The 27,560-nt window shown below is 41.7% G+C and overlaps 2 protein-coding genes across 2 annotated transcripts; both read left to right on the top strand.

Moving 5' to 3' along the window:
- Positions 1 to 1,955: 1,955 nt before the first annotated feature.
- On the top strand, positions 1,956 to 7,640 carry casp3a (caspase 3, apoptosis-related cysteine peptidase a). The gene is made up of 6 exons (XM_069689208.1): positions 1,956 to 2,141; positions 2,493 to 2,626; positions 5,056 to 5,184; positions 5,321 to 5,496; positions 5,607 to 5,715; positions 5,811 to 7,640. Exons 1-6 carry the CDS (start codon positions 2,077 to 2,079, stop codon positions 6,038 to 6,040), a joined length of 843 nt encoding a protein of 280 aa, XP_069545309.1. The 5' UTR covers positions 1,956 to 2,076; the 3' UTR covers positions 6,041 to 7,640.
- Positions 7,641 to 16,066: 8,426 nt separating this feature from the next.
- On the top strand, positions 16,067 to 26,668 carry stox2a (storkhead box 2a). The gene is made up of 4 exons (XM_069689209.1): positions 16,067 to 17,578; positions 19,345 to 19,497; positions 21,576 to 24,144; positions 25,825 to 26,668. Exons 1-4 carry the CDS (start codon positions 17,404 to 17,406, stop codon positions 26,024 to 26,026), a joined length of 3,099 nt encoding a protein of 1,032 aa, XP_069545310.1. The 5' UTR covers positions 16,067 to 17,403; the 3' UTR covers positions 26,027 to 26,668.
- The last annotated feature ends 892 nt before the right edge of the window (positions 26,669 to 27,560 follow it).

Consider the following 27,560-nt stretch of genomic DNA (forward strand, 5'->3'; position numbering starts at 1 on the left):
TGTGGGAAGATTGGTGGTGTAGTGGGTAGCACTGTTGCCTCTCAGCAATAAGGTTTGGGTGTTCAAGCCCCCCTTTGTTATTACTTAAAAAAAAAAAAAATCAAACTCCATTAAGTCATTTTTGGGTCACTTTTTGGACGACATGCCACGGGCACACCGATCGACGAAAACAAATTCTTTTGATAACTTTTAATTCCAAATATGTTAAGATTGCACAGACTAAATTTCAAGTCGGTCCGACGAAGTCTGTAGGAGGAGTTTGTTAAAGTACAACATGTGTGAATCACCAAAAATGGCGACTAAATTCAAAATGGCGGACTTCCTGTTGAGCTGACATAATGGTGCATCGGAACTTTTTTGTACATCTCGGTGTGATACACATGTCCACGGAATTTCGTGCATGTACAGTAGGTCAATGTAGCAGCCGGGGCATCTGTTTAGGGCTTTCGCACCATCGGTGCTCGGGCCCTAATAAGAATTGATTACTTAAATCATCTAGAATCAGCAAAGGCTCTCCGAATAAAAGTATGTTTCAAGAAGAGACTTAAAAGATGTCACTGACTCTGTAAACTTTAGGCCCTCAGGCAGCTCGTTCCATAAATTGGGGGCTCTGACTGAAAATGCTTCATCACCTTTAGTTTTAAGACGTGTCTCCAGAACAGAAACACGTTTTTTTGTCTGAGGAAGTCACATGTCAAGTCACAGTGTTGTGCACCAACTTCTCGTAACCCTGTGACCACGTGACAGTTCAGCTGGTGCCTTCTGATGACAGAAAGATGACTTTAAGAAAAACATTCAATCACTGAAAAATAAAAACAACCATAAATCTTTTGACACATTAGTGGAAACAGAAACAGAAACTTTCAAAAAAAGTTCAGTCACAAGTGTGTTCCTCGTGGCACTGTATGGAGGGTCTTGACACAGCACGTAGCTGCTGTCGGGATGAGGTAATTAGGGCCCGAGCACCGAAGGTGCGAAAGCCCTAATTACGGCCGAATGGCTCGCCAGCGCCCCCTAAAGACATGCCCCGGCGGCCACATTTACCTACATTCGTAGAAATAATTTGTTTTCGTCTATACATGTGCCTGTAAAGTGGCGGCCATTTTGAGGGCCTCGCCATATGAAACTACGAGTTGCTTTAAATCTTATGTACATGGACCGACCGTCTCCAAACATCACAGGTATGATAAAGAGCCCTGAAGACCCCCGTGTGGTAATATTGAGTCATAGCGCCCCCTGGTGGACACTGGAAATGACACTTTCACGTTCTACGTGGAGCTGGTTGATCACATGGACGTAAAGTCGGGTCACAATAACATAAACATGTAGTTGATGATATATATAAGTATTTTGTCAATGGGCGTCGCCGTGACGATGCGGCAAAATTTGAGGTCTGGCTGTGACACAGGAAGTTGATGTTTAAGGTCAAAGGATGCTTGAAACCTCACGAAACGTGTCACACACATCCGGCGTGGTGAGACGACGATCCCGGATGTGTTTTGTGAGGGGGCGTGGCCAAACGTATCGCCACGCCCCCTCAACTGCAGCTCCGACACCGAGTTTCACCTGATAGTAATATTCCGTCACAGTCGTAGCGCCCCCTGCTGGAGACAGGAAACGAGACAAAAATAGCAACTTTAAACAGGGATATTCACTTCAGCGTGCAAGGGCCCGTTATCATTGCTTTCAGTTTTAATTCAGTTTTATATTTTATTTCTGGTATTTAAAAAAAAAAAAAAAGGATATACAAATTCAAATAAAGAGGTTAGAAATAAAGGATTTTCAGGTTTGGGTCTACAATTAGGCAACAACATTTTACAAGAGTATTTCTAAAATCCTAACTGGTAATCCGATCAGACAGGTCTTTGCCCTGAGTCGCCTCCCGCGCGGGACGTCACGGCGGTTAAAACGAACGAATCTGCGCATGACATCATCTTCTTTGTTTAGGAGGCGCAGCACTTAGTGCGACGTCCTGTGTTTGGTCTGAACACGGCTGTTTGCTGGGGCTGCTGCTTATCTCACAGTGCGTGTAATTTCACTGTTTTATCAACCGTTTAGTTTTGCTGACTCTACAATATGTCGGAAAACGGACGTGGACCTGGAGAGGACTCTACAGACGCAAGGCGAAACGATGGACAGAAGTGAGTCAGTTAATTTAGCCAGTCAGCATTTTTTTGTTTAAATTTTTATCAGCTCTGCTTCGTCCTGTTTTAAGTCTGCGCACAGTAATCAGGAAACTGGACGTATTCTGTTAGTCACAAGGAAGCTGCCGCTTATTTTACTCGTGTAAACGCGTTCCTTACTGCATGTTTATTATCGTACGCACGGGTTACACATAATATGTAGTGTATATAAACAATGCGGTTTGTAATACACTACATATTATGTGTACCTTTTTTTTGTTTTTGTTTTTTCCTATGCTGCTGTAACAACCGAATTTCCCCACTGTGGGATTAATAAAGTCTAAACTCTTTTGGTTTGCTGTCCTCCAGGTCAGCGGGGTCTTCGTCCTCCTCTGTCCCCGTGGACGCCAAGGCCCAGTCCCGCAGCTTCAGATACAGCCTCAGCTTCCCCAGCATCGGCCAGTGCGTTATCATCAACAACAAGAACTTTGACAGAAGAACAGGTGATTGTTTGGTTTTATGTGGTTTGGCCTGTGGTCACTTTATTCTCTGACATACATATATGTACAAAACAAACTCGAGATCAAATATATGTGATAACAGAAATGATTTAAAATCCGGCCTATTGCAACCCTGTTTCTTTTCACTTGGGGCCAAATGAGTTGTTTTACCTGTTGTATTGTTTCCAGTCGGTGGATGTGAGTTTTCCTACTTGGGAGCTTTCTGTTTTGAGCGGATGCTACTTGAGTGCAGATGTTTTAATCTCAGGCAGCAGGGCTCACCTTTCACCCGTCTGCTCCGCTGACAAGTGTCTGTTTATGTTGGGGATTATTTGTGGTGTTTATTCCCCCTTGTCACAATTTATCATTTCACTGCATTATGTTAGGTACACTGGAGTGGTTTGAACTCCATACAGAAAAGGCCAATGCTGGCGCCAGAGTAAGGCTTTGCTTCTGACGCTCGTCATCTCGGTGTATAATAAAGCAGGTCGGTCACCTCATATCTACACTTCACGAGGTGATCGGTGAGCTACGGGACTCAACTTACACTTACATGCTGTGGATACCATTGTAACTGCATCCCATGCCAGTGAATTAGATGTTCAGGTTAGCTCTGTGGCAGGCTGTGTTAGCTGTAGACAGAATGAGAACAAGTATTTATCCTTGCATTTAATAACATATTACAATTCAGCGGCTGCTCAGGAAGTTCAGGCGCCCACATGACCTGCAGTATGATCTGATGCATACCACATGGGCATCCACTGTTTAATGAGTTCCTCTTCACCACTATAGAGGATTATGTGCATGAGGATTACCATTCTGTGCATAATTTAATGGCCGAAGCACTTGAATGTTCTGGTAGTCTTTTTTTCGGATGCCAGGATACAGAAAGCAACTACAGCAACTGTCATGTGTCCTTTGAGTGTCTATAATCATTTTGTGAAGCTTGACTATGTCCTGGAATTGCTTCTCTGAGGATATAACTGCTTTATGTCTGCAGTATTTGGAGATACTGTATGAAAGCTTCAGCTGGCCTCAGTCCTTGCCTGCCTTTTAGGGACGGTGTGAGCCTGAAAAACTGAAGAGTCGTGTCTGCTAATATTGAAAGAACCTCTAATGTCTGTCTGAGAAGACCTTTGCTAAGACTGCCAGGGAAGGCAGCTTCAGTCTGCTCTTATAGAGAATTACAGTCGCTGTATGTTGGTCTTATGTAGCTGTGAGACTTGTGTTTCGAAAACCTGTCTAGCAGGACTGGAAAAGCAAATATCAGTCAACAAATATGTTATTATACGAGTCAGGTAAACATCAGATGAAGCGCTGGGGAATATATTGATATATTGCGATAAGAGACAAGATATGGTCGTAGAATTTGATTATCATAATATCATGCAATGGCATAAGTGTTGTCTTTCACCGGTTTTAAAGGCTGCGTTACAGTAAAGTGATGTAATCTTCCAAAAATAGCAGTCTGTTATTTGCCGTGACCTGCTTTTAGTCATTACATCCACATTACTAATAAATATTTATCGAACATCTTATTGTGTTACTATTTAGCGAAAGCACTAATAGTTGTCCCTACAATATCGATTTCAGGGGTATCTGCTCTGAAGCAGCAATTGATCCTGTATTATCTAGTTTATTTAATTTTTTTTTACTGCAGATGTGTGAGGTTGAAAAGTACAGTATTTTTTTTAATTTTTTTATTAAAGCACTACAATTTCGGCATATTACCTTTTAACAATGGACCTGAAAAATGACACTTTTTAGTGTCATTGATACATTGGAGCGTTCAGAAAAACTAGACTCCCCCAGTAATAGAGCACACATCAACACCCAACTTGGGTGTTGATGTGTGCTCTATTTACAAGTGGAAAACTACGGTGGATAAAAAAGTATCTCTGATATGAAGTGAATGCAGAATTAGGTTTGTCACCGTGGGAAAAGCCCATGTGTTACCTGAACCTTAACAATGGCTCTAATCAAGTGTCCCATGAAGCCATGACAGCGTGACATAAAGAACAAGAAAATCACATTCAACCTTCATTAGTTATTATTTACACCAGTGTTGGTCCTTTCATACTTTTGTTTCTGGCCGTCTGCTCAGGTTAAAGATGGGTGGAGTTTAAATCAGGTCACTGCAGATTATAGGTTTGACATAGTTTTCTCTTCATGTGCATGAAACTGAAAATGTCACCTGTGCTGTCCCAAATCAAACAGCCGTGTGACACATAAACAAAATACTCCGTGTACCAACAGCATCGTAAATTAGACAGACCAATGAAACCATTTTTCATATGAAGTATTGCAGATAAATCCATATGGAAAACGTGTTTTAGTCTTTTACCTGTAAAGAAAAAAGAAAGTTAAATGTGCTGTTTACTTTGTGGCCTTCAAGTAACCAGAACTATTCTGATTGTTTTCTTTCTTTTAAGGCATGAATCAGCGAAACGGTACAGACGTAGATGCAGCCAACGCAATGAAAGTGTTTACAAAGTTGGGATATAAAGTGAAGGTTCACAATGACCAGTCAGTCGAGCAGATGAAGCAGGTGTTAGAGGCTGGTAAGTAAAGTGCAAAACTCATACAAATGACCCCACAACCTATACACGCACACGCATAAGGCTTGTACTGTTCGACGTCTTTTACATATTATGTGTCTGCTGTACATTTGTTGTTTTTTTTATCTTTGGTTTCCAGCGTCAACGGAAGATCACAGCGGCTCAGCCTCATTTATCTGTGTTCTGTTGAGTCACGGAGATGAAGGTGTGTTCTTCGGCACAGACGGCTCCATAGCGCTAAAGGAACTGACGTCACTTTTTCGCGGCGATCGCTGCAAGTCGCTCGTGGGAAAGCCCAAACTCTTCTTCATCCAGGTATTGCATGAGTCTGTCTATGTGTCCACCAGCACAAACTCTCCTCGGGCTCTGCTCAGGTATATCTATCCTGTAAACACATCCTGTTTATTTGTGTGCACATTGAGTAGGCTTGCAGAGGCACTGATCTGGATGCAGGAATTGAAACGGACAGCGGAGAAGGCACGACAAAGATCCCTGTGGAAGCAGACTTCCTCTACGCCTTCTCCACAGCCCCAGGTCAATATTAAACACGGGTCATTTTGCATATATAATTTTTCCTGTCTAAACCTTGTATCGATACACCTCATATTCTATCATTCATCCATGCACAGGCTACTACTCCTGGAGGAATACTATGACTGGGTCCTGGTTCATGCAGTCACTGTGCGAGATGTTTGGCAAATATGGAAGGGAGTTGGAGCTCCAGCACATCATGACCCGGGTCAACCACAAGGTGGCAGTAGAGTTTGAGTCTGTCTCCAATTCTCCAGACTTTGATGCAAGGAAACAAATCCCCTGCATTGTGTCAATGCTGACCAAAGAGATGTATTTTTCTCCTTGATGTCGTCTCCATTAGAAAATTTGAGCCTGGCAGATGAAAGGCTGAGGCGAGTTGATTGGGAGGGTGTGAAATATTTTAGTTTACAGTTTCTAACTGAATTTCTCTTGAAACCTGCACATGTGATGCAGAGTCGCAGCCATATTTCACCAACTTGGCATTATAATGGCCTTCAGGGTGGAGTGTCGATCTTAAATGTATGGCTTTTTTTATTTTTTTTATTCAAGCACCTGTCCTATTACATATTTAATCTAAAAAGCTTACTTCTTTTTTTTTTTTTTTTTTAAACAATTTCATCATAAAATGAAATCATCAAAGACCTGCATGTAATAATGGACCTTTAGGTCAAAGCTGACAGTGTGTTACCAGTCGATGCCTCACTGCTGTTTACACTATACACATTTCAGGGAAACATGCTGGGAACCAGTTTAATAGGAAGTCTGACTTCAGTTTTTTTGTCATCACGAAATCATAGACGGGCTTCTGCCCTGCAACAACAACATTTTTACAAACCAGCCGTTTGTTGTAACTCGAGGGTCTGAGCCAGATGAAAGTCTGTTATGCAGTCATTCGGTCTGCAATTATTTTGTCTTTATTTACACTCATGTAAGCTCTCCAATGCTGTGTCAGTGTCGTGACACCTAACCTGAAGGTTGCACAACCAAAACATAATCTTAGTACCTGATGAGTTGTGAAGCCTGAATGAAAACGGCACCTGAGCTCAAAGTGTAAATTAATCAGGACAATACTGTGTAAGATGACATGGGATTTTGGGGTTATAAAGTTCAGATATAGATTTTTCTTTATAGTTTTATTTTTCGGCTGACGTTACTCATACTTGAACTGAACTTTACATTTCACTTTCAGCAGTCGTTAAAAGGCCAGATGAACCTCATGAAGGGCAAAGGTTAGGGCTAGTTAGGGATAAAGTTAGATTATTAAGTTTATTTATTGATTACTCAATTGGTAGAAAATGTATCTCAAGGTTGTTTCTTTTTCTTTCTTTCTTTAAGCAAAAAAACATGTAAAAAAAAATTCTTCATGAAATAATGACGTGCCTCTGATAGTGATAGTGAAAAAAGGTTTAAGCACTCATGATGGAATAATCATGTTTTGCTTGAGTTTTTCTGCGTGTAATTACATGACACGGAAAACAAAAACAAATGAGCAACAGATTTGGAGACTGTTACACTAACAGAGCAGAGTGACATAATAGGGAATGAAGGACCCAACATGGCTAACTTTTATACTTCAATGGTGCAAATTTTTTATGAATTTGTACTTATGTGAAATCATGTGAAAACCAGATTACAGTGGACCATTGTACAACTCTGTCAGACAGCATCAGCTTATTTATAACGGACAAAGCACATTTTGAATGTGTACTGATCCCCATCATTTGAGTAGCTTTCAATATTTACAGCGAACTCACTGTATTTGTTACGTGTGCTGTATTTCATATTCATTCATATACGATGTTTGACAATTCAGTTAATAAGTCATATTATGCAACATTTGGTATGAACAACGCTGTTTTGTAAGCAGCTGCACTGTGAGGTTGATGTTTTGTGTTTCTCCTAAATAAAGACCACTTTTCATTCTGTGTTGTAAAACTGTGATATTTGTTTTTAGGCTTGTAGATCTTAACAATATTAAACTATCACCAAAAATGATTGAACTCTTACAGATGTGTTCTCACGATAATCTTGCTGGTTTTGTTTGTATCTCGTACAACCTCTACAATCAATAATGGATTTGGTTCTGTGCGCTGTGTTGAGTGTAAACAGGCCGGATTATTCTAAATCTGGCCTGCCTGGAGGTGAGAAGAACTGGGCCACCAGATCCCAAAGCCCATGGCCAAATAAAACTGGGCCTCTGATTCTTTCACTGCCAGCACAGAAGCTCTTTACCTGCTTCCATCCAACCAGCCACTGTGTGAACACTGACCTGACTCAAACCAGTATTTTTGGTTTACTGATCTCTCTTTAAATTACATATTCAAACTCCATTATGACTCTGAACCTTCTAATTTAGGATCTCTTGCTCAATAGTTTGGTTCTTCACTACAATTTTTTTTTTAACAATTTATGAGTAATCTGGTGAAAACTTTGTGCTAATTTTTTTCCCCCCAATTATTAATTTTTTTGGGGGAAAATGCTCATCATAATACCCTATGTCACAATCACCTAATCAATTAATTAAAACACTGTTATGGAATAAGTATGGCGGTTAATAGCATCTACTGCAGCTGAAGATGCAAAACAACCAATACAGAGTAACTTTATTGATTTTTATTAACTTTATTGACATTGATTTCTGCCTATAAATGATCATGAGATGGCTCTGGTGGTTTAAAATGCAGGATGAAAAATAACAAAACACAATCCTTTTATAAATACTACTATTTTGAAGGGTGCTTCCTAAAATGTGTTCTGTGGTGCCTTATTGAATTGCAAGATATTGTGAGGTGTTCCTAAGAAGTTGGCCTCTATGCAAAAACATGCAAATGAGGTGGATACAAAATTTCCCTTCAGGATACTGCGGTCCAGTACAACTACAGTAGGCCTATAGCCTACTATCAACCATAGAACTGAGGCAACACACAAACAACTAAGTAGTCTTAACAAAAAATAGCAATTTAAGAAAATATCAGAATCTCCCTCTGGACAAACACTCAGGTTACCAAAGGCATACAGTCTTCCATATACCTGTAATGTTAATAGTGATGATGGTAGTCTTGTTGTTTGGGTGAGATGATGATGTCCTGATGTACAGCAGGTTTTATGATGCTAGCACTGGTGTACAATGTTTTATGTGATATGCTTGCATAGAGATGTTGAGGATATATATATATATATATATATATATATATATATATATATATTTTTTTTTTTTTTTTTTACACATTTCTGTAGTAGGATTGTGTTTTATATGTTTTTTGATGTTTAAAATGTTTATGTGGGAATTATTTCTACATACCTGGCTGCGAGAAATGTCATTTCCTACAAGTAAACTTAAGTTGAAGTTGGCATTGCATTGCATCATACATGTGTTCATATTTTTCCAGGGCTCTTTGTTTTGCCATATTAGCTTAATTTCCTTTGGTGTTTTGAGTCATATATGTGTTTAATTAGGGTTAAGTCTGTATTTGTTCTGCAAACCAGGCTGCAAGATATTCTCTGTCCTTTAACTAAGTTAATATTGCATGGAATCAGTCAGGCTTTTATCGATTTCTAGGGCTCTTTTTTCATATTAGTGTTGAGCCTTTTGTGTGCTTTGAGTCATACATTAAATTGTTGCTTTGGTTCAGAGTTAGATCAACATTTGATTGGTAAACCATTTTGGCCGTCCAAAGAGGTAGTAGATCAGTAGTTTACGAGGAGCTCTTGAACGCAGCACAAGTCCTCGCCTCCTTTGTCGCAGAGAAAAGGCCTTGATACTCCTTGACAGTTGGGGAGAGGTGGTGACTGCAGTGGACCGACGGTATATCGGTTGGTGATTTCCCTGTTTTACATGGAGCACCTGAGTTTAACACTCGTAACAACTGACTGCAGACTCTGGTTCAGCGCTGCGAACTTTCTTCCACCTGTTTCTTTAACATGACTCAACCAGTTAAGATCAGTTTTTGGTGAGAACCGTGAGACACCTGCGTGGACTGAACACTGTGGAGGTTGTCTTTCATTTCTATGTGGCTCAAGTTTGACTGAAGCGAGAATGGAGAAGTTCCTCCAGATTACTCCGCACTCCCTGGCTCTGGTGCTGTCGCAGGTTTGCAGGGAGGATGAGGAGGACTCCCCATCATCATCATCATCATCATCACCACCACAGCCACCGGCCGCGCTCTCCGTAAAGTTACAGCTTCACACCGGCTACGAGGTTTTCGCCAATTTCAAAGCCGTCAACATGCAACACTTCTGGAACAAGATGTTGACACATGCTCTGTCGGAGATCTTTTTCCTCGGCTGGATAGACGAGCGCGTGCTGCTGATCCAGGGGAAAGAAGTGCACCTTCAGGTCCTCAGGAACGGATGGACGAGACGGACCCTGAAACCACCACGGGGCTTTGACATCAAATACATAGGTGGGTAAATTGTTCAGACAAGTGCGACTAACAACCACGAAGCAACATAGAAAGCTGCACAATCCTCCTCTGGGTTATTTTCATTCCTCATGGATGTGTTGTGATTTGGTTGAACGTGCTTGGGTTACAGAAACAGCACTGAGACCATAACAAGTTGGGAGTTATTCGTGTTTGGAGACTGTTATCGCTCTCTTGGCCAGTTTAAGCCCTCAGTGTGCAGTGTGGGGAATTTCACTCACCACAACAAAAAACAGACTCCTGCATATCCAGCTGCGAGACTGACTAATGAAAAGAAATAGGCTTTAAAAAAAAAAAAATAAACTAAGTGTGAAGGTGTTTAAAATTGAGTGAAAAGGACTTAATCGGACCTCCTGCTTATAATATGTGAAGACAGAAGACTAGATAATTAAAGAAAACTATTAATCATATTGGTAGGCCATGTATGTTCATAATTTAATATACATGGGGGAGCATCCCAACATGCCACTGGCCTCCTCAACACATGGACAATTAGGAACAAAGACTAAACATGCAGATCTTCTCATCATTCATGGCTCTTCACTTCAATGACAAATGCTGCTGATTGGTGTTCAACTCAAAATGACCCTCCCTCTTATTAACTGAGATAAAATACTTTCCCCTGAGGTTTTTATAGGAAATTATGAATCTGTGAGTCAAGCTGGGGATCCCTGCCGGCAGGGTGCATTAAACTCGTCGAAGCTAGTCTGAGTGAAAAAGGAGTTTGGGCATCCTCTCACCTCATAACCTCAGCTGCTTCATGTCACAGGCTTACTCATTCAGATAGAGGAGCCGGGACTGAGTCCCAGTTCTTACATTACTCCTGTTCAACATTCCCAAAGTCTTTTTCTTCTGACAAGGCCATAACTCATGTATGTGCTGAGACAGGTTTGGACGACTTGACGTATTGTCAGCAAGTCTAACCGCTGCATCCATCATAGTGCCCTCACAAGCCTGTGTGTGTGTGTGTGTGTGTGTGTGTGTGTGTGTGTGTGTGTGTGTGTGTGTGTGTGTGTGTGTGTGTGTGTGTGTGTGTGTCTCAGCATGTCAGAGATCATCTTATTTATGTGTCTCACAATAGAGCCTCAGTTTGAATTGTCTATCCCATCACTGAGAAGCATCAAACAGCAGGAAAGAAAATACAAACTGTTACAAAGCAGGAGGGAGAGTTGAGAAAGATTTAGTGGAGCTTTACATTTTTGTCTGTTCTGTGTATTGATTGCACACTCGGTGTACAGTATTGTAAAGGCACAATCAATATTATTATTTACCTGGTGCATTTTCCCTGCAATTTGAAGGGCTAAAGGAAAAAGTAGCAGAGTTTCTGGCAGTCCTTTACGGTGGAAGCCACCAACTCCACTAACATCATAAAGAACTAATACACTGTTGTGAAATAGAATACAAACATTCTAGGTAAAAGAGTAAAGTGCTACTGCTACATAGCATAATGTATTTATTTAAAGCTGCACCAATCAATAGTTTTATTTTAACATTGAGTCAGCTGTCACTGGCAGGGATTAATTCACTAACAGCTGTCACCCGGCTTTGCAGCCCCCTTTATCTCCATATAGCATTTTAGCATCTTTTAGCTTGTTTTGGGGAGATTTTAAGCCCCACATCACTATTTGGATTTAGTCTCTCATCAGTGTCATTTCAAACATCTGATTTTTTTTGGTGAAAAAGTTATACTGAAGCCGTACAGACACAGTTAATGACTCGGTTGTAAACAAAATGGAGCAATGAGCAGCTACGCAGCCTAATATTTCTCTGAGGTGTTTGTGTAGAACAAATCAGATCTAAAAAGTGAGTGAATAGAGCACTTGAGTGACTCCAAATGTGCTCTTCTGTTGGTAGTATGGTAGCATGTGTGCCCCCTATCAACTTTATATTGAGAATAAGCAGCACGTCATGTTGCGTTTACAGCATGTTGAGTTTCTGACTCAAACATGCTTCTTGCAGGAAATCTCTGCAGTGTGTCCTCTGTGTTGCTTTTTATAGCTTAAATAATTGATCTGATTCTTTTCAGACATTTGGGATTCGTCACTGTATGTTTGATGGTGCACACAGCACCAACCAGACTCTTTACTGTAACTCGGTAATAAATTTAAAGTGATCAATGTTCTTTCTCTTCGTGGCCTGCGATCAGACTTCTATACTGAGCTGCTAGACATCCGCTGTATTGAACTGAAAAGCTCTGATGTGTTACAGTCTAAAGATAGACTGTGATTGTGTCGCTGCTTGTTTCTCTGTCTGTCTGTGTGTCAGAAGAGGTGGCAGAGCTTCATTGATACTCCTGAAGCAAACACTGATAAGCTCTGGAATGTTTGTCTCTCAGCTAATAACTCACCAGACTCTATAATGCCTAAACCAACAGCCTGTATACCTGATATACATAATCTTTCTCACAATCTGGGATATTAACTTGGACATGAACACTATGTGGGACCAATATTAAAAGGTAATTTTGTTGTGTTTTTGCAATATAGTGCAAGGAAGGGTGGTTTTTTTTTGTATTTACCTTTGTGGCTACCACATTGTCAGGCATCTCAATTAATCTTTGGTTTAGTAATAAGGTCATGTGAATTCAACTAACAGTTACATTTTAACCATTGTGCCTCTTGGAGATTTAGGAAAACTTCTCTTAGTCGATTAGATTATACCTGGAATTCTCTAAATAACTTTGAATTTGCTTTTAAACCTCCTACAGTCATTAATGACAGTATAGAAATCAAAATTAGTGTCCTGTTGATTTTCAAGAGTGAGCTGCAGGATTCGGTGACTCATTTTCTCAACTGTGGTGTTCAAACAGAGTACTGACAAATTCTCACAATCGACTGTTCATGAACTATGTATGTAGAAGATCAGAGTCATGTATGTATGCACAATGATATGACCTTTTATTAACAATGTTTTGGACAAATGGAGGCATCTGAGAACGTTTTAATGGACATGCCTCAAACACAACTGTACAGGAAGAAAACAAAATTATTATTGAGGCTGCAGGGAAACATTGATTAAAATATGTCGCTTGAAAATAAAGTTCTGTAAAATCTCAGTAGGCAGCGAAATGTTGTTTTCAGACTTTCACAGAGTGAATTTACTTATATTGAAGCTACAGGTTCACATAGTCCAGATTATCCACCAAACTGTTGGAAAATGTTTGATTCAGGCTCAGAGCCAAATAGCAGCTGGATTAATACATGTAGACTAAAGTTGTGGATTTTTAGCTGTGTGGAAACGGAGTGTTTTTGAATAGACAACTCAATCTGATTAACTGAGGGACTTTGTATCCGTTTAGCAGCCTGTAAACAATGGAGCTGGGAGGCTTAGGAAGGAAAAGTGCTGCATTTGCTCAGGAAAACTCCTCCACTGCCTCAGCTGCTGTAGCACAGCTCTGCACTGGAAGGAAAGGGAGGGTCCCGGCAGAGAATTGGGGGAAATGTGTGTCGCAGCACAGAGATCTCTCGCCATATATCTTAGTGACAGGTCAGGATGTGTTATGTAGTTTGTTGTGACAAAAATTCTTTTGTCTCTTCATTCAGCTTCTGGCCGAGCCACCTGGTTTCTGAAAGAGGTGTGTTGTCATGAATGTGCCACTGGGTGGCAGACTGCTGGCAAAAATGTTCCTGTTTGTGAGGAAGTTGAGGTTGTAACAGTCCATTATTCATATTTTTACTTTCTTATAGTTCATACAACACCTGGTTCCTAGCATTTAAATGGCAGGATATTAAAACATATTGCAGCATTAATATCTGTTTTGTGTAATATTTTTTCCGGCATGCAGAGTTCCTTTACTGTTGTTTTATTGGTATTAATGAGAAAAATGCTAAACCACCTCTCGTCAAACTACGGCACAAGCTGTAACAGTTTAGGTTTATTATTTCATTCAACATGTTTACGCAGATGTGACTACATACTTGTATAATCTGGTACTTTTGTTTTATCAACTTAATTTTTTATTGCACCATTGTTGGGTTAAAAGTTTTAGTTTGTTGAGTACTTTTGTTAATGGCCAAATATCTGCAAACTTAAGATCAAGCTAAGTCTATTTTATAAGCAGTCCCTTCTGCGGCAGACTGCTGCACCCTCAGTGCAGGAAACAGCGCTACCGCAGGTCGTTTGTTCCGACGGCTGTCAGACTTTTCAACACCACCCTATAATAACGTTGCACTGTTCATTTCATTTTCATTCCATAGCATCTGACACTTTTTTCCTAAACTTTATTTATTTATTTTTATTTTATTTTATTTTTTTTGTGTGTATAGTCTGTGTGTGTGTGTGTGTGTGTGTGTCTTTATTATTGCTCTTATTTTTTTTCTATCTATCTTATTTCTTATATCTTATATGTATTTGTAAAGGTTTTCATATTATGTGTACCTTTTGTTTTTTCTATGCTGCTGTGACAACCAAATTTCACCACTGCGGGATTAATAAAGTCTTAAATCTAAATGACATGCATTACATACAAGCACATACTGTTGTGCACAACCTCACAAAGCAGCTAGCGTGGCTTCAGACTCTTGCATTATATGTCATCTTATTACATATAAGATGTGATAAAATAGAAAGAAAACTGTAATTTTCCAAAGTGGCCTCTTCCGATTTGTTTTGTGCATTCACCATCCCAAAGGTATTTAGTTTGTTGCCATATATAACAACAGAAACCATCACAATTGAGACGCCACAACCAGTGAATGTTGATGGGTAAAAAGTATTGATTATTAAATAGGCTGATTAATTTCCAATTTTGAATTGGATAATCTACTAATTGTTTCAACTCTAGGTCCCTCACATTTAAACCAGGATTTTCCTGGGGAGATCTTGTAATAATTAAAAAATTAAATCACTGTATTCACAGCAGATACATGTTTGTTTGTTTTTTTTCAAATGTCTGTCCACTATCACCACGTTATGCTTTTTTCTTTTAGCCGAGTTAGTGTTTTTGTGTCTAGTAGTGAACAGTTTGACGTGTTGAAGGATTTAGATTTTGCAGCAGCGATGCTGGAGTATTTTTCTGTCCGTAGAATCGACAGTCAGTCCTCGTCTGTGTGGTGTCTGTCTGCTTTCTATTTTGAGTAACTGGCTCTTTAAGGGAACAGCACTCAAAGGTAACAGCTATGAGATCATCGGCTTGCGTCGTCATGGCAACAAAGGCTGTTGCAGCACTACTGAGAAATAAAATGGCTGGCGTGGTGTTGCTCTCCCTCCCCCTCCTCACCCCTCCTCCCCTTCCCTTCCTCTCCTCTTTCTTTTTGGTATCAGTGAACTGGAGCAGATTGGTTGTGACACCGTCCTCCCTCCGCCCGTGCACCGTCCTGCCCTCTCACTTTGCTCCTTATTCTGTCCCTCCGACGGTCCATTCACACTCCACACATGTGAGTCAGCAGGAGGCTGCTTCGAGCAGGGGTTGCCACTTTGGATGTGATTAAGGTGACGCTTTTAGTTTTTCTTTTCTTTTCTAAACCGGCAGCGCCACACAGTTTAGTGACTGAATTAACCAGTGGGAAGCACTGATGAGGGACACAAATCAGCACCTTTTAAAACGACTCCCATCGGTTGTGGATTTGTCTTAAAGTTAGGTGAGACACAACAAGAGGGCGGATGGTGGTTTAAGGGGCCCCTCATCCTTCAAGAGCGCAGCGAGGAATACAGAGAGGGTGAGGGAACAAGAAGGCGGGTGAGAATGGAGATTTAGCCAGAGTTCTTTCCCTGGACATCATCTGAGGGCTGAATATTTTTTGTTTTTCTGTTTGTGTGTGTTTCGAGCTGTTGATATTTACTCTCCTCTCTGCCTTATGTATGTCCTCGATCTCTCTCCCTCCCTCCCTCCTTTCCTCCCTCCCTCTTTCTCTCTCTCTCTCGCTCTCTCTCTCTTGCATCCTCTCCTCCCCTCCCCTCAGCCTCAATCACCCAGACACAGACGCATGCATGCTCACGCAGAATCGCGCGCAGCAGGCGGATGCGCGCATACACACTCTCTCTCTCTGTCTCTCTCTCTCTCTCTCTCTCTGACACACACACACACACGCTCACACAAACACACACACACACACACACACACACACACACACACACACACACACACACACACACACACACACACACACACACACACACACACACACACACACACACATACTCACACACCCTTCCTGGAGGTGCTGGGAGCAGCTGCAGCATTAGCGTTGAAAGAGATTTGCCGTTGACTGGAGTTTGCATCCCCCACTGTTAATGAATGGATGCTATGGCGATCAGCTCGGGAGCTTCTTCCATTGGATTGCGGGAAGCGGTGGATATCTATTCTTGAATTTATTTATTTATTTCTATGCTCTCCATTTTTTTCTCCCCACCCTCTGCTGGTGTGCTGTTGTCGAAAGGACGATGGGGTCTTGTGCTTGATCGGATAAAGATGGAGGTGAACGTGGCGTCTCCGGTGCTTGGCATACTATTGAGGTTTCACTGCCCATTAGGGTGAATGGAGCTTTTATTTCTTTTTTTTTTCTGTTTTTAAGTGGCCTCTTTTGTTTTACGGGGATCGGCCGAGCACTCCTGTGGTGAATTGAGCTATTGTCGAAGACTGGGCCTCTCAAGCTTTGAATCTTTGACCGTCCATCCATCCCCTCCCTTCCCTCCCCCGTTACCTTCTGCTCAAAAAGGAACAAGCAGATCCCCAAAAATCTCCCCTGAAATCTTTCCTCACCGTCCTCCTTGCTTCCAATGCCCCATTTCCCTCATCTCTACCCCTGCCCCCCCACCTCTCTCCTGCTCCCTCCTCCCACATCAGAGTGGCTACGTAATGTGCCTCCCTACGCATGCAAATGGGGATGCTACAAATGGTGGCTGGGACTGATGTCGATGAAAGGGTGATGCCTCGCGCAATCACCTGCACCTCCGCCGCCACTGCCATCACTCCATATCAGCCTGGGAGAGCCCAGCAGCCGATGACAACCACCCACAGTGCGAACACAGTCGTTTGTAGCTTGCTCGTGGATGTAAATGAGTCGTGTGTATGTGTGTGAAGGTGCACACTGGTTCCTGCCATGTCTGGTGTGTGATCGCTCTAGCGGGACGTTCTTACTGATGTGGGGGAGGCACTGAGCCTGAGGTTGGTCGACCTCCCCCTGCACACACCCCCCCTCCCTCCCTTCCCCTCCTTCCTTTCCCCTCCTCCTCCCCATTCCGCTGTCCCCCCCCCCCACCCCACCCCCGCCCCCACCTTATCCCAGAAGCCCCCAGGGGGTGAGGGCCACCTGGTAAAGGGGTCACGATGAAGAAGAACCGCAGCAGCAATCTGCGGCGGGCCTGGCCCAGCTCGGAGCTTACTGATCGCCCGCTGGAGCACAATCTCTCCCGTAGTGAGAAAGACGTCCGTGTGCAGAAGCAGCATCTTCCTCCTCCTCCTCCTCATTTCTCTCCATCCCCGCCAAGTTATCGTGCGCCAGGTGAGTCAGAAACTCCCACTCCCAGAAGCTCCACCCACCCCACGCACGGCTGCTCAGAGTTTGTAAAAGACACAGTTTTATTTGGAGTTTAAAGGGGACACAATTATTAGTAGGAAATGTTGACCGTTTTTCTTCTGCTTTTTTAATGTGTCATTTTCAGCAAAATAGCGATGCTATGTTGAATTATTAAAGCCTCTCCTTATTTTAGACCCTACTCGACTCATTTGGCTTGTTTTAAAATTCATTAAACTGCATTCCAGTGGGTCGAAATCTGTTCAACTTTCTTACCTTCTTTTCGTATTTACTGACCCACATTTAAATAATATATATAATATATATAGATATATACTGTACTGTATATACTGTGCATTTTATATTTTATATTTAATATTTTTTACTGCTATTTTATTGCTTTTCTATTATTCTGTTATTATCTTATTGCTTCTGTATGCTGCTGTAGCGAAAAAATTTCCCCTCGGGGATTAATAAAGTAACTACCTAACCTAACCTAACCTAAACAATGTCGATAAAACTGATTGTAAAACAAAACAAAAAAATGCACTATTTCAGTTTTGTATGATTTGCATGTTTTTCAGATGTGAATACCACCAACTTAAGTAGCTGAAGGATTGCATCACCTTTGTGCCTCATTTTGTGACATATTCATGTTTTTTTGTTAGCTCAGATTACAAAACGACATCTCATGTCATGAAGTTATGTCCTTTCCAAGAAAATCACATCCTTTCTGTCCCTTTTATTATCATGTTTTGCATATTTCTCTGTCCTCTCTCTTGCTTCAATATAAGATGCTATAAAAGCAAAGGACAAAATGATCTCCTTTTGTGCCGATGCACAAGCAGATCCGGCTTTTCTCCTGTTTACTAGAAACCAAGTAAAGCCACATAAAGCTTAAGGGCTTGTAATACTAAGCAGAGATAACGTCATCGTGTTGCTGAACTGACCATTCAGCTGGGTGTGCTGAGGAGGCAGAGCCCTGCACACATTTCAGCTCAGGTAAAAGAAGCATGGATAGCAAATAATACCAAAACTTTACAACAGTGATCAATAACATTGAATCTGTTGTTTCACAGTGGACATGAGAAAACACAAGTAACAAATAATAAATGAAACACTGAAGCATTGATGTTACAGTTCCTGAATCATATCGTGTGATCCTCTGTCGATTTAGGTCAGAGGACAGGGTCACTATAGCACAGATGCTGCAGCGGTGAATCCAGTGTGCTGCTTTGCAACCTTTCAGCAGGACAGATGTTTGCTCGCAGAGGAGCTTGAAGCCCGGCCGTCTGGATGATCTCACTGCTGACTACTGCTGACAGCAAAGCCAGCTTAAGGCAACTGAGGTTTTCTGTGTGCTAGCTCTCACTGTGATGCTAAAGTCAGTTCTATGTAGTCAAATTTCAAGAATGTAGATTTTAATCTACTGAAGGATTGCGTGAGCTCTCTTTGCTGTTTGTGACATGATGTGAATCAGAGAACCGGGTTGCAGAGATTCAGGTGATCTCACACTCGGGTTGCTGCAGCAGATGCCTCGCTTTGCTAACCTACAAGAAACAGGAGGAGTGAGAAGCTAAGGAAGCACAGAGAGGAGGGGTGGAGCTCTCTCAGGCAGCATGCACACTGCTGCTGTTTGACCATTACATCATAGCTTCACACGCTGCGCCTGCTGTTCATTCATGATCTAACAGTTGTTCCTGTTCCTGTTCCTCCTCCTCCTCCTCCTCTTCTTACTCCTCCTCCTCCTGCAGGTGACGTGTCTCCGATCAGTATGTCACCTATCAGCCAGTCACAGTTCATCCCGCTGGGGGAGATCTTGTGCTTGGCCATCTCTGCTATGAACTCTGCCCACAAGCCTGTCAACCAGGAGGCACTGGTGGAGCACCTCACTGCCAGCTTCCCAGGTATGCCCTCTCACCTGCTTCCTAACATGCCCCAAAGCATGCGGACACGTTTCCTTTTAAAAATTTTACTAAACTGTGATCCTGATTTATTTATGTGGTTTGTTGTATTTTAATTTGGTGTCTGTTTCCAGTTTTAAATTCTGCCAGCAAAAGATTCACACACTTTAATCATATTTAATCATATTCAATCACACTTTTTCATATTTACACATCAAAAACAGTATAGAGTCTATGTTCAAACAGGAAAGTAGCATTCTGTTTAGTATTTAAACATGTACAGATTTCCCCTGATGGGTTCTCACTACATTTTTGAAACATTCAGTTTAAATGCTTAAAATCTTGCAAAGAGCATCAAAATGTTTAAACAGGAATAGAGCTGAAGGGATCATTCGACAGGCAGCTTGTCGATCTACATACAATAACTTTGCAACTTTTTCTATAATCGATAAAACATTTGAATTAGAATTTTTTTCAAAGTGCTGGTTCTAGTTTCTCCACCCATCTCCCACTAAGGCTTTTTTTTTGCTTGTGTCATTGAAGATGAAATGTCTTTACATTTCAGACTGTTGGTCGAACAAAACAAATGATTTGAAGATGTCACTTTAGGCACTGAGACAATCTGATGAAAATTTTTCTCGATTTACTGATATTTTCTAGATCAAATTATTCATCAATTACTGGAATATTAAATCCATACCAACTTTTAAATACTTAAAATATACTAAAAGGCAATGAATGACTTTGGCTCCCTGTTTATCCTCCAATAATACTGCTTTATGTGACAGTGTGAATGAACAAATTATTTATGATCCTGTATTGTTCCTGTACTTCAACAAAATCATCAAGCATTTAAAAATATTTCTTGTTAATGTATAAGACAATTGACTTCAGCCTTGTTTTTGAACAGTATTAGTGAAATAAGCGTAAAATGCCCTGAAACACAACAATACAATGCTCATTGTAGGCTTCTTGACACAAATAAAAGTCCAGGTTTTTTTCACTGTTGCCAATTTTTAGTGAGATTTGATGGGAAGCATGTCCTTCACATTCATGCATCATTTCTGTGGTAAAAACTCTCACTGGGATGATGTAATGTCCGGCAACACAAGGTCTAGACACGTTGTGAGTGGTGTTGTTTGAAATGAACCATTTTTAATGTTCATTTGATATTGATAAAAACTAGGTCTCTCATGCAACTGATAGTACTTTGTATCTTTATTAAAAATTCTCACAAGTCATTGGGGAACTGGAGTATTTGTTTATTTATTTAACAGCGAGATTAAATCTTGAGTATGTTGTGGTGTTAGTATTTGACTAGATATAAAAGCTATGGCTCGTGTCCATAAAATAAACTTTAACTGACTCTTATCATTTCTAGATTATATAAAGAAAATAAAAAGATACATTTATATTGTTAAAATGACAAAAGACAAAGTAGAAATTAAGTAAAATGCTGTGTCTGAGATGTCTACAATATTTCCATGTTGAATTTTGCAGCTTTGTTCTTGGACTGAATATTTAACAAAGTTAATGTGTGTCAATAGAAGATAAATTTACTCTTGAACAATACTTCATTTTAGTTGCTAATCAGAAGATTTGAAAATGTCTTTGCAGTTGTGGTTAGTAATTTTTGGCATTGGTCATTTATGCTCTAATTGTGTATTTTTTTTAATTAAAATTTCCATCATAACCTGAAAAAAAAGAAGAAATTCCTGACATCATTGTCTCTTGTCTTTTGTCTAGTTATTGGTTTTTACTCATATGTCATCTTTCGTATGCATCTAATGTGATGTATCTATATATATATTGTAACTGATGTGAGGTTGTCCATGAAAAAACGGTTAATCATTTGAATACTGTCAGCCAGTGCTTATTTACTCAATAGTATGTAGTTAATGCTTATAAAAAAAACCAAGATATTCCCTAAACTTTTCTTTGTTTGATTATTTTACTATTTCCAAATTGTCCCCAGGATGCAACAAAATGTTCCCATATGTTTGAACTGTCAAAAAAAAAAAAAAAAAAAAATCCAAATTCATGGAACAGCGGTTCAACTCAATCTACTCTATTTTCTGCAGGCGTGCCTACACCCAGCTCCGAGGTTCTGCGACATACTCTGAACATGTTGGTGCGAGAGAGGAAGATCTACCCAACTCCAGAGGGCTACTTCATCGTCACTCCCCAGACCTACTTTATCACCCCTTCCCTCATCAGAACAAACAACAAGTGGTATCACCTGGATGATCGGCTGCCAGAGCGTCAACAGCAGCAGCAGCAGCAACAACAACAACAACAGCAACCACAACAACAGCAGCAGCAGCAACCTCAGCATTGTACTTCACCTCAGTCTGGCAACGTCACACCATCCACATCTGGCTGCCTGAGAGAGAGGCCTCCTCGCAAGAATCACAGTGACTCATACAACTCCTACCGCGAAGACCCGTCCAGACTTCACTCCTCTGCACTCCAAAGTAAGTCACCAAAGGAGCACAGGGGAGATTCCTATCAAAGTAAGCCACCCAAGGATCACAGTGGCGGGGATCCAACCACTTTGGCCAAGGAGCACCGAGGAGAGCCACCTTCATACCCCTATTCCCCGGTTCCCACCTCCCCTCCCGTCCCCGAACCGCCACCTAAAGATTCAGCCGATAAGAGCAAAAGCATCACTTCTTTCGCTTATAAAACTGACACTTTGACCAAAAAGAAAGAAGGAAGTGGTGGTGGTGGTGGTGGTGGTGGTGGTGGTGGTGGCGAGAAGCAATCCAAAAGGTTTGGACTTAGGCTGTTCAGACTGAGTTTCAAGAAGGACAAAATGAGGCAGCTGGCCACCTTCTCAGCCCAGTTCCCCCCAGAGGAGTGGCCCCTTCGTGATGAGGACGTGCCAACCACGCCCATTCCCCGTGAGGTGGAGATGGAGATAATTCGCAGAATCAACCCTGACCTAACCGTGGAGAATGTTGCAAGGCACACAGCTGTGATGAAGAGGCTGGAGGAGGAGCGTACACAGAAGAACAAGGCGGGGTCTTCGGCCCAGCACAGTGCACGCAGCAGGAGGGGCAGAGGCCACCGGAGGGCTCCACATGGTAAGTCCCGCTCTCACAGCAAACCCAGGACCTCCAGGGGAGACCCATCCGAGGGTTCAAACTGGGATCTGGTGTTCATGGAAAGGGATTATCGCTTCTTTAGCCACTCGTTAGTTCGCTCGCCACGGGAGGCCATGTACACCTTGGAGCGTCGGCGAAGTGGAGGCGCAACGTACCTGGTGCACAGCAACCCCAACATTACTGAATCGTACTGCCCTGTTACCCCTGAGTGGGACGTGTCTGGGGAGCTAGCCAAGAGACGGACAGAGATGCCCTTCCCCGAGCCTTCGCGTGGAACATGCCAGTCCAGAGTGCAAAGAAGTCACAGTCACAATCAGGACAGGAAGTCGCGTCACGAGAGGTCAGAACAAGCTAAAGAACGATCTCGGTCCATGGACAACTCTCTCAAGGGCCCATCACTGGGGGCGCCAGAAGACTTTGAACCCAGTCTGGAGGAGCGTAGTCATTACTACACTGACGATGGCACCCTGCGGGCCACGCAGAAATCCTCCCACTACTCAAGGATCATGTTCTCTGCTGCTAAGTTCCACTCTGATTTTAATGTGCCTGATTTGGGGAAAGGGAGTTTGGACGAGTCAAGGATCCGGAGTACGATGGAGAGGAACAAAAGCAGAGACAGCTTGCCAACGTACAATGAGCTAATGGGACTTTCTCCTAAGCCCTCAACAGATGAGTACTTTCAGTGCAATACGTCAAATGAAACAATCCTAACTGCCCCTTCGCCTCAGGCAAAATCAGAATATGACACATTAACCTCATCAGGGGGACTCCGAAAGGGCTCTCCGGCTGAACGCCAAACGCCTCACCTCACCTCTCCTCACACGATGGAGTACAAAGAGGACTTGTCGGCAGCAAAGGGACAGAACGGCTCGGCGCGACTGACGCCAAGCCAGACGCCGGAGCCGGCGCAAAATGCCCGTTTGACGCCACACCAACACAATGTAGATCCCGGAGGGGGAGGAGGTGGTATGGTGATCAAGAGGAAAGAGATCTTCAGCAAGGACACTTTGTTCAAACCTCCACACAATGCCTTGTCCACTGGCTACGTGGACAGCAGCTACACCAAGTCCGGCACATTGCGGAAAGCCTCACATGCCAAATCAACAGAGGCCCTAGACAATCCTGAGCCCCAGCAGCCTTCCAATTTAGCCGCCTCCTCAGCATCACCTGCAGTTTTACAGGGCTGCTTAGAGCCAACAGTCCCCTCCGCCTCCTTTGACTATTATAATGTATCGGACGATGAAGAAGAGGAAGAGGCAGAGGAGCACTCGCACAAAGAGTTGGCGACAGCAGAGGACAGCAAAGACCATGGGGAAGGGGGTGGTAATGGTGGGGGCAGTGGTGGTGTAGGAGAGGGAACCATGCAGTGGCTCCTGGAACGGGAGAAGGACCACGATCTGCAGCGGAAACTGGAGACCAATCTGACCTTACTCAGCCCCAAGGAGACGGAGAACAGCAGCAGCCAGAAGTCGGCCCACTCTGCCCGTTTGGACAGCATGGACAGCAGCAGTGTCACGGTGGACAGTGGATTCAACTCCCCCAGGTATGTGCTGAAATGAACTGTACATGACATAAAACTTCTACTTATAGGGCAGTTTGGAGAATAAAGTGGAACACTCTCAGGCCTACATATTAGGTTTGCTGTTTAACCAGTTATTGGTACATTTAAAGTTCGTGATTTAAACTAAGTCTTTCTTCACTATAAAGCAAAGTGAAAGGTGTCAATGTACTTTTTTTTTTTTACAAACATTTTACTTTGATAAAATGTTTTATCCACCTGTTACCCTGCCTTTATATACATATAATGTAATAGTATGTCCTCAATTCGAATGGACCCTCATGCACTCTTCTTTTACAAGAGAGGTACCAGCTCTCTGATTTGATAGTAGTCCAGTAACAGTTCTGAAAGCCAAACCCATCGAAGACCAGACAGTCAGACTGTTGTTTTATACTCACATCCTGTTTCACCGGGTTAGTCCCGGACTAAGATTTTGTGTAAAGCTAACATTTAGGTTTGTGAACTTGTAAATCAAAGGGTACCCACCTTCAAAAGCAGTCTTAAACTTTCATTACAAAGATGAAAGTCATCCTATTAACTTGCATTACTGTCAGTTTCGGTAAATCTGCGTAAAAACAGTTAATTATGTTAAATCTGTTTGTTGATCTGACTAGAAGTTGATCAATTGTGACATACTAGGGTCATTATTATCTTTTTTGATTTGAATGCAGTAACTGACTTATTGTAATAATAACTATCTTACAATAAAAAATGGTTTTGTCTCAACTTTAAACAGTACAGTGATTGTAAGAAGTACATAATTAATGAAGCACATGAGGACATGATGAATAGTTTTAACTTTATATCAAAACAGTTGCAAACATCTGTTTATCTCGAAAGCTATTTCTGCTTGTTGAGGGAAATATGCACCCACTTGAACACCGTTGTGACCTACCCATGGACTAATTGACATTTAAAGGGGTATTCCATCAAATTGGTGTTGTACTAAGTGTTCTTGGTAGACAGATTAGAAAAGTAAAAGTCAAAACAAAAACAACAGAGGCTGAACTATCCTAACTTTTATTGCCTAGTATGTGTCAAACTAAAATTTTTCAAGAGCTTACATTTCCCACAATGCAATGCAGTAGCATCTGTCTTTAGACCTGTTCCAAACCTTTGTCTTTCAACCTGTCTTGTCTTCTGAGTTACTCACAACCCCCCAGTTTGAGAAAAATAAACCCCCAGAGAAAATGAACCTCAATGACGTCACCTGAGTTACCATTTCAAACTTTAGAAAAACTCCCTTATAATAAGATGACATTATACAGCTGTTTTCACAGGCTGATCTTCATGTGAAATATTGATGGAATGCCGCTTTATTATAGATATTCTAGAAATACTGAAAATATGGGGTCCTGTGAAGATATCAGGAATAAATGATTGGCAGTTATATAACTGCATATATAACACTGTGACTTATTTATAATGTGTCAACTTTTGGACTCATTAAGTTGCTTTATTCTTTTCTATGACCTTTTTTCAATGTTTTTCAGGATGCATGACAAATGAAGTCCTTTATTCTAATCTATGAACTTTTTTAAATGAAAGAAAGCTTTTCCTTTCTGAGAAGATTGTTGTTGTTGTTGTTGTTGTTGTTGTTTGATGGTTTACTTCATGATGTATTTCAAATCAACAGCCTAATGTTATGTTGTCTTTGTTGGGCAGGACACGTGAAAGCCTTGCATCCAACACATCCAGCATAGTGGAAAGCAATAGACGGCAAAATCCAGCGCTGAGCCCAGGCCACATTGGCACCAGTAGTATCGGACTGCCATTCAGCTTTCGCGCCATCCCAGAGCCCCCCACCACACAGCCTGAGAAACTCCAGAAGTCATCGAACTGCCTGGCCTCCATCACCAGCGTCTGACAGGCAGCACAGACTGAGACCATGAACGGTGGTGGAGGAGAGAGGAAGTGAGGTGTTTCACCATTTTCACCCTCACTTTCCTCAACCAATACACACATAAACACTCACACACGTACATCTTCAGACTCCTGAGAATCCATTCACTGGGACTGTTATGAAAACAGGCATGGCTTCAAGAGACTGTTCCCACAGTTTCAAGAACTTAACTGCAAAAAAGAGAAGAAAAACTACAGAATATCATGACCACTGTAGGTGATGGAACCTACTGCACCTGAAGTACTCTGATTTTGGTGACATGGACTCTAGTTTGGCTTATATCAAGATTCTTGATTATTGGTATTGGAAAGTAGTAGACTATAGGATTCAAGTTACATTTGGAAATATCAAAAAACTTTTTATATTGCTTAACACTACATGTCCAATTAAATGTTCTCCTTCCTGAAATAGCGTCAAGTTCTTCAGGACGATTTAATGTATCAGCACAATGTCGAGATAATAAAAGTTGATCCTGAGAATAACGAATGAAAGATATAAAAACATAAATCAGCTCAGATTTGTGTACCGCAATGCAAATGATGTATGTATACTCGATACTTTTGATATCCTAATTATTATAATGGTGGTATTAAAGATGCTATGTGACCAAAATGGTGTCTGGATAAAGTGAGCTACACCTCCTCACCTGCATGGACATTACACAACAATCAAAGTACAATCTCACTCAATATAATCTGGAGCTTCTGGAGTATAACATGATCTTCGTTGGCAGATGGAATTTGCCCAGTTTTCAGCAGCTGAGAAAACAGTCTCGCCACAACATACATTTTGTAGCTGTTCCGGAGCTTTCAATCACGTCTCGTGATCCTCCTCAGGTGATGTAATGTGTTTGGTTTTGTTTCATCAACTGGAGTTTACAAGAAAATTAAGAATGACCTTTCAATCTCGTCCAATTTTTATTAGGAGGAATTCAAATGTAAACTATCTCGATGTTTCTGAAGTCTCAAAGGTGGTGTTAGTGTCAAACGTTGGGGGTTATGCAACTCTTATATCCTGATTTCTTTACTTCTCTACTCCTCGGTAGAGAAGTGTCATCATGTCGAGGGGTGTAAGTGCATTATAGGAACTATAGGCAGAATTAGTTGACTGCAATCACAGTTGCAACAGTTGTACGTGTTTTAAAAAAAACACTCAAACGGTCATTTTTCTACTTTAGTAGGTTGTAGTTCTTTCTGAAATCCACACTTTCCAAACTTTAGGTCCAGTCGGAAGTGACGTTTCGGGTCAAAGGTTTCTTGGTGACCCCAAACCAAGGCAACCATGTGCGAATTTTGGATTTCACTATGAAGCTATTCTGGTGCAAAATGGTATCGTAATCAACAACTGATAGCTAGACCGGCAGCGAACCCGATGAGAGACGGGTACCTCCGCGCCCTGTTTCCCAGTGAGAGCAGCAGGGAGCCAGCGGTTATCAAGCTGGAGGAGCGGATTAAGCTAGCGGCTAACAGCAGCCAAGTAGGATGAGGAGGAGATGACG

Source organism: Brachyistius frenatus, unplaced genomic scaffold (genome assembly GCF_029030835.1).
Source record: "Brachyistius frenatus isolate BFR_SWC_R1_liver_20210118 unplaced genomic scaffold, ASM2903083v1 Contig_7, whole genome shotgun sequence".
NCBI lineage: Eukaryota > Metazoa > Chordata > Actinopteri > Embiotocidae > Brachyistius > Brachyistius frenatus.

Coding starts and splice junctions, on each gene's coding strand:
- casp3a (XM_069689208.1), top strand. CDS start 2,077: ATGTCGGAAAACGGACGTGGACCTGGAGAGGACTCTACAGACGCAAGG. Junction 5,497..5,606: donor CCAAACTCTTCTTCATCCAG/GTATTGCATGAG, acceptor CACATTGAGTAG/GCTTGCAGAGGCACTGATCT. Junction 5,716..5,810: donor CGCCTTCTCCACAGCCCCAG/GTCAATATTAAA, acceptor ATCCATGCACAG/GCTACTACTCCTGGAGGAAT.
- stox2a (XM_069689209.1), top strand. CDS start 17,404: ATGAAGAAGAACCGCAGCAGCAATCTGCGGCGGGCCTGGCCCAGCTCG. Junction 19,498..21,575: donor CCTCACTGCCAGCTTCCCAG/GTATGCCCTCTC, acceptor TATTTTCTGCAG/GCGTGCCTACACCCAGCTCC. Junction 24,145..25,824: donor AGTGGATTCAACTCCCCCAG/GTATGTGCTGAA, acceptor TTTGTTGGGCAG/GACACGTGAAAGCCTTGCAT.